This window comes from Nuphar pumila, chromosome 12 (genome assembly GCF_984573655.1).
Source record: "Nuphar pumila chromosome 12, dmNupPumi1.hap1.1, whole genome shotgun sequence".
Lineage (NCBI taxonomy): Eukaryota > Viridiplantae > Streptophyta > Magnoliopsida > Nymphaeales > Nymphaeaceae > Nuphar > Nuphar pumila.
The window spans coordinates 12,243,622-12,250,334 of NC_143260.1; the positions used below are offsets into that span (position 1 = coordinate 12,243,622).

At 43.2% G+C, this 6,713-nt stretch overlaps 1 protein-coding gene and 1 long non-coding RNA gene across 2 annotated transcripts; one reads left to right on the top strand and one right to left on the bottom strand.

The window, feature by feature from the left end:
- Positions 1–284: 284 nt before the first annotated feature.
- Positions 285–2,820, bottom strand: LOC149820012 (uncharacterized). Its single transcript, XR_016426441.1, has 4 exons — positions 2,752–2,820; positions 1,029–1,102; positions 879–937; positions 285–600 (listed from the first exon to the last, which is right to left on the bottom strand). It is a non-coding gene; the product is annotated as an uncharacterized LOC149820012 (long non-coding RNA).
- A 526-nt stretch (positions 2,821–3,346) lies between these two features.
- On the top strand, positions 3,347–5,834 carry LOC149820013 (uncharacterized). The gene has a single exon (XM_089982930.1). The coding sequence runs from the start codon at positions 3,385–3,387 to the stop codon at positions 5,353–5,355; it is 1,971 nt and encodes a 656-aa protein (XP_089839056.1). The 5' UTR covers positions 3,347–3,384; the 3' UTR covers positions 5,356–5,834.
- Positions 5,835–6,713: the final 879 nt, after the last annotated feature.

The following is a 6,713-nucleotide window of genomic DNA, read 5'->3' on the forward strand; positions in this document are numbered from 1 at the left end:
GCAAGCTTCTGGTCGATGAACTCTCTTTCTCATCCCCAACCATCCGGATGGCATAGACAAGGAGGAGGAGGAAGAGGGAATAGGTAGCTAGTCACTGGTTGGTGTCATAAAAAAGGAACATCATTACAATATGTACAACTCTAAACAGCAACAAGAGGTGCTGAAGTTCAAAACAACAACAACAACAACAACTACGCCTTCATCCCAAAACAATTGGGGTCAGCGATATGAACCAAGAAAGGAAATTCATTTTGGGTCTTCCACATGAATCCTTTTCCTCCAATCATTTCTATCCAATGCCATGTCCTCGGTGAGGTTCAAAGCATTCATATCCTTTCCTATCATCTCCATCCAAGTCTTCCTAGGCCTACCCCGACCTCTTTTAACTAATATATTTTCCCATTTCTCCAACCTTCTAACTGGAGCATCATTAGACCTTTGCCGAATATGTCCAAACCACCGTAAACGATTCTCTCGCATCTTATTCTCAAGAGGTGCTGAAGTTCGTTGATGATAAATCAAGCAAAAAGAAACCATGAAGTGAACTCTTGAGTTCCTCTTGCAGAGATTCAAATATAGCATCAGCGCTCATGAAGGGATCTGGGAGACAGAAAAGGATTCAGGAAATTGTTTTCCCATCTCTGCATTAATAATATGCATGTCCAATAGCAAATCCAATGAAGATAGACATATTGTATTTGTCATGCTTCTACATACTAGAAACCAATGATAGCAGTTCCTCTCATGGCCTAAAATAATGAACTTAAACATGATGCTACAATTGTACAAGCCATTAAAGGGATCATATTTTTTAACTGCTTCATATCTAGCAATGCAAAATCAGGACATTAAATCTGAGGAAAGAGTTGGTGTGATACCTTGAACAAACATCGTTGTGTAGCCATCCCCCTTCCACAAAGGAATTACAAAATGCTGGCTGCAGAAACATAATGCAAAAGACAACAGCTATAAGGGAAAGAATCTACATTTTCATGGTAAAGAAGATATAATAGGTTTGAAAAATGCACCAGGATATAGATAGACCAGCAAATGATAGCTTTCTATCCACAGATGTACTTATATGACCTCTTCCCAAGTGATACTGTACAATAATAAAGAACATCATAATCCTAGCAGCTTGGGATTCAACGCCAAAACCTCTCTATCAGGATAGAGAAGAACCTTGGCACATATTATGCCAGTCCAGACAAATGAAAGCAGAATGATAATCAAAGGAAAGAAAAAGCAGTTGTCTCTGGTGCATGCATTGCAGATACTTTGAAAAAGCACAGTGGTTGCAAATATTATTGCTGCAAACCAAATCTTTCAAATGAAAGCCTTTGCAGTGAAACATAAAGACGTAGAGGCTGTTTTACAAGTCACATGCCTCTCTTGTAATATCCACTAACTCTATATACCAGAAAGTAGTACATAATTAATCAAAATGTATTAACTGTTGCAGACTTGCAGTGATAACTCAACCTTCAATAAAATTTGCTTGCCAAAATATCACCAAATAGCCTATTGTTTGCCTAGTGTAACAACTTGCCCATGCCTTTATGGGACAGAATTTGTTTAAATTTATCAATCCAGCAAAAATATAAGATAGCTATATCATATGTAAAAAAATCGAACCCGTGCAATCAGATTCTAGATAACCATTTTTTGCTGTCATTTTTGCACATTCCCAAAATTGTACCTATTAAGATGGAGAAAATATAGATATGCTAGCAACTCTCTAGGTGACCATATCCAAATTATAAATCTGTCATGGTAATGCCTCCAAGTCTGCAGTGCAGATATCACTTAGGATAGAACGGAAACAGAACGAGCACTTGTTTAGATGAGAAATACGCAAAATTATTGCACATACACACTACCAATTAAACAAGCATAACAAGAAAATAAGCTTGACTGGCAATTCAGGGAATATGAAATGAAAAAAAAATATATTGTATGCCAATCTGCTAAAAATAAAAGTGCATCTATTTTATCAAAGGTATCAGCGATACCAACGGGGCTAGGCTTGTTTTGTAGGAGCTGTTAGGGCACGTCACCTTGTGCTGGGACGTTGCAAGTTCAAAACCCAATGGTATAACTGGTGGGAGTCTGCCTAACCCCAGCTTGCCTATGGAAAAAAAGGTATAAAGACAGTGATGTTGGAACTCAGTAACACATTGAATACCAAGTTGCTAATCAAAGAGCTTAAAAAATTGATGCAACAGTCAGCATGCACTAGTATCAGAACGCATACCCATGTTTATTCAAATTCCCCCAATCCACACCCCCCAAAAAGAGGAGGCAATTGTAGACGAGATACAGTTATGGAAAGAACAGAGTAAGGTCCTGAAAAATCTATATGGATCAATATCAATAAAAGCTCTAAAAGCAAAAATGATTGGAAGCACCATAATCCATCTCTCTCTCTCTCTCTCTCTCTCTCACACACACACACACACACATACACACACACCACCATAATAAAACACAAGTTCTAACGAGTGCAATACAATACTTGATAATGCTCAGGATCGATCAAATCACCAAATTATAGGCATTGGCTGAGAGTTGGCAATGACCATTCATTATAAGACGATTAGCAGCACAACCATTACGACGAGACACCCAAATAAAAGTAAGCAACCAATTCCCATTATTTTCAATTTCCTTTTGAGAATCTACATAAAACCATTAAGATGGAGACGGAGGAAAAGGGAAGAGAGCACAAAGAGTGGGGTGAAGGGTGCCGACCTCATCCCATATCTTGACGAGTTCTTGAGGGGTGTAGCTGTTGGCCATCTGGGTATTGATTATGGAGTTCAAGGGCTTAAATTGGAGAGGCGTGAAGCCGGCGGCGAATCTGGAACCTCTCGGCAGACCAAGAGAAACCCGTCTCTGAAAACCATTGGGGTTGGGTAGCGGTCGGTGATTTTGTTGGCTCAATGGTTGGATTCTTTTAAGCTTCAACAGCGTCCTACATGCCCTGTGCATATATATATATATATATATATATATATATATATATATATATATATATATATATATAGAGAGAGAGAGAGAGAGAGAGAGAGAACATTCACCATTCAACATTACCAAAATAACATCCAACAGAGAGAGAGAGAGAGAGTAAAGCCCCAGTGCCCTTCAACCACAATTAAATTTCAAGCGCATGTTTTTTTTTTGTTCGGTTGAGAATATCATTAAAAAACGTGATATTTTAGTGTCCGTTTTAAACGTCAAAATATCGTATTTATTTTTAAATTACAATGGCACTACGATCCACGATATTATATAGTAGAAAACTTTCCTTTTTATAGCTTTTAAATTTCAGACAGCAGTTGAATCGCCGTCTCCCGTCTGGTCTTCTCTTCTTACCCCCACCCGATGCGAACCAGAAATTCCCTCCAAAACCCTAACCCTAACCCCATGGATCCACAGCAGAACCAGGACCTAGAGGAGAAGGAGCCCCCTACGACGACGAGCCCCTCTCACCCAACGGAGGTCGTCGATCAACCCAACGACAACGCCCCCGCGGCCGTCCATCCTCCCGACGCTTCGGGGATCAGGAGGCCCCCTCCCACCCGCAAGAAGAAGCCGTTCCGGAAGCTCGCGGCCGTTCAGAAGAAGCTGGAGGCGCTCGGGAGGTGCTTTCGGCCGGTGCCCTTCTTCCCCGCCAAGCCCCTCGCCCACTTCGCCAGGCACGAGCGACTCCTCCGGCGGCTTGGCCTCTGGGGATTCGCCACTCTCGAGCTCGACCGCGACGTCCGCGCCGACCTCCTCACCTCCCTCGTCGCCTGCTACGACCCTGCTACCCGCTCCAGCTCCGTCGGCGAGTTCCGCATCAAGGTCAGCCGCCCGGACCTCGCCCGTGCCCTCAGGCTTCCACTCAAGAAGGACCGAAACCCTTCCGAAGCCCTCCTCGAAGCCGATGCCTCCAAGGACGCCGCCGAAGCCGTGCAGGATCTCTCTGCGGTGAAGGATTTCATGATGAATTGGATCTTCGTCAATGCGGAGGATGCCCTGGTGATCCCCGACGAGATCACTGGCGCCGCCCGGTTGCTGGACTCCGGCGAGCCCGAGAAGATCGACTGGGCTGGTCTGGTGTGGTCCATGGCAGAGAAGGAGCTCTCTAGAGGCCCCGCCCTCTCGGTTTGCTACTACGCCTCGCACTTCCAGATGCTGATCCGCTCTCAGCGACCCGAGCTCTTCGAGAGGGAAGAAGAGCCTATCGTCCTGGCCGCCCCCGCCGTTGCTTTACCCACCACCATCGAGGAGGACGAGGAAGACGGGATGGCTAAGGTGCATCACACGGAGGAGAATGAGGAGGGAGAGCAGGAGAAGACGGGCGATCAGGATTGCGAGATGAACCAGGTCCTGAATGAGGAAGATGAGATGGTGGTCGAAGAAGATGATGATGATGTCAATGAGGATAGCGCCCCCATTTTCCGACCGTGTAGCTCGACCGAGGCAGGAGGAGCGAGTAGGGTTGCTGAAAAACTGGAGGCAGAGTTAGGGGATTTCGAGCAGATGCCCTCGTCAGAACTTATGTTGGCCATGGAGGCTAATGTGGGTTTAGTGGGCATGTCGGCCGGGCAGAGCATCGGCCCTAGATCAAGCGAACCAGATGTGATTTCCATGGGGATCGATAAGGATTTTCTTCATTTGAATCAGACGGTATCTGCATACGATAATGGGTGTAAAAGGGAATTGGATGATGCCCACATTGTTCACAATGAGAGCCAGAAGAAGATGAGGAATGATCATCCTCACTGGGACAGCGATTTCAATGTGTGCATGGAGCAGATTGGTATGTGGATGAACAAAGCGAGAGAGATTCATATGGAGAAGCATGAGTCTTTGGTGCACTCGCACTTGAATATGCAGGAGTTTACCTCAGATCTGAGGAACCGCGATCAGATTATCAGTACCTTGCAGGCCACTCAGTACAAGATGAACACTGAGCTCACCAGGTTGAGATTTGAGCTATACGCCACGACCAACTTAGCACAGGGCTATAAGCAGTTGCTCGAGGCCACAAGGAAGGCGTTCGATGACTATCGGAAGCGATGCCCGCAAATGGACGAGCCTCTGTTTAAGGATGTGGGTGGAGGAGGTGGCCTTGTTCTTACCTCTGAGGAGCTGGAGAAACATTTGCTGGAACGTGAGGAAGAAGAGAGAGCTTCTTTCTTGCAGTGGGTTGTGGAGAAAGTTGATGGGTTTTCTGATGAGTGGGAAGCAAAGTTTAAGATTTTGCAGAGGGATGTCTGCCTGTTGGATGATAGGATAGCGAACCTTGATAGCGAGTTTGAGTTTCTTAAGAGCCGTTTTGCAAAACCTGATGTGTTTGAGGTGTGAGCCCAACAAACAACTGAATTAAGTTTTTCTATTTTTGTACAGGGTTTCCAAGTGTACGGCTTCTAGTATCAGGAATTAGAATTCCATCAGAAAAACAAAGCCATTTGTTATCGTTTCAAGGTCTCTTCTTCCATATTCTAGGAATCAGAATTCGAGCAAGATTGCAGGCAGAGAAACAAAACCATTGGTTATCTTTCACACCATTTGTAGGAATCAAAACTCCAGGAGACTGCATGTGGAGACAAGACCTTTTGTTGTTGTTTCATGGTTTGTTTCTCCATTTCTTGGTATTCCATGACAAAGGTTCCTTTTTGCTTCTAAGAGGGATTTTTATGATGCATCTTCTAACATTTTTAGGAAATCACTGGCCTGCGAAGCTCAAGCAGCAAGGTTGGATTCCACACTTATTTATGTCATGCATCTGAAAAATGGTCATATGTAAAGAAACATCTTAATGTGATATCTTGGATGTTCAATGGTGCTTTATTTGTCCTTATCTCTTGTAAACAGGCTGCAGGCGTCATTTGATTGGCTCTTTATTCTGCTTATCTTCTTTGTCGACACTATATCTTTTAATGTTTTACTTTGCATCCTCTCATACACTGTAGGTGTGCTTCATTTTCTTAGTGATATGGGAAAAAGATGCAAACCCTGAATGAATGGTTCATCCTTGGTTTTCATTTGATGTGTTCTTTGATGGTTTCACATGGCATTTCCTTTACAGCTTAGTATCACTGGATTTGCTCACCCGATATGTCAGAGTTTTTGTATTTAGTTATACAAATCTGAATGAGTTTGTGAGAGGTTGTTTTGGACACTTACATTCATTTTTATATCTCATGTGCCTTCTAATTCAACTCGATGGTGCACACACACATTTTTAAATGTCAAATACATGAGATATGCACGCATACATGGAATTGGGTTCTGCTCCTATGACTTGATGATAAGGAGGAGATAATTGCTGCATGATATATGGATAGGCTGTCTTTGGCCTATACCATGTAATTCATATGCATATTATCTTCCCAGCATGTATTTAGATTCCTGTGATCTCAAATGTGCATGAGCCCTTTCTTTTGTCTCTAACAGGAGATATCTGTCTGTCCATCTGCTTCAAAGGCTATCTTTGGAAACTTACTTTGGAACTCTTTCAAAATTGGTTAAAAAATCCAGTTTGAAAGCTTGCAACTGCATGCTATTCATGGAATAAATATTTTGAAAAAGGGACGCACATTGGCATGGACTGTCTGATGGAAATTATGAAGGTTTAAGAGCAGATCGCTTATGGGGTCTCACTAATCTTAATTATGAAGTTTTTTGTATAGAAAGCAGGTAGACCAGCACTATAAAGCATT

What these genes read in the sequence shown, in the direction of transcription:
- LOC149820013 (XM_089982930.1), top strand. Translation starts at nt 3,385, where the DNA reads ATGCGAACCAGAAATTCCCTCCAAAACCCTAACCCTAACCCCATGGAT.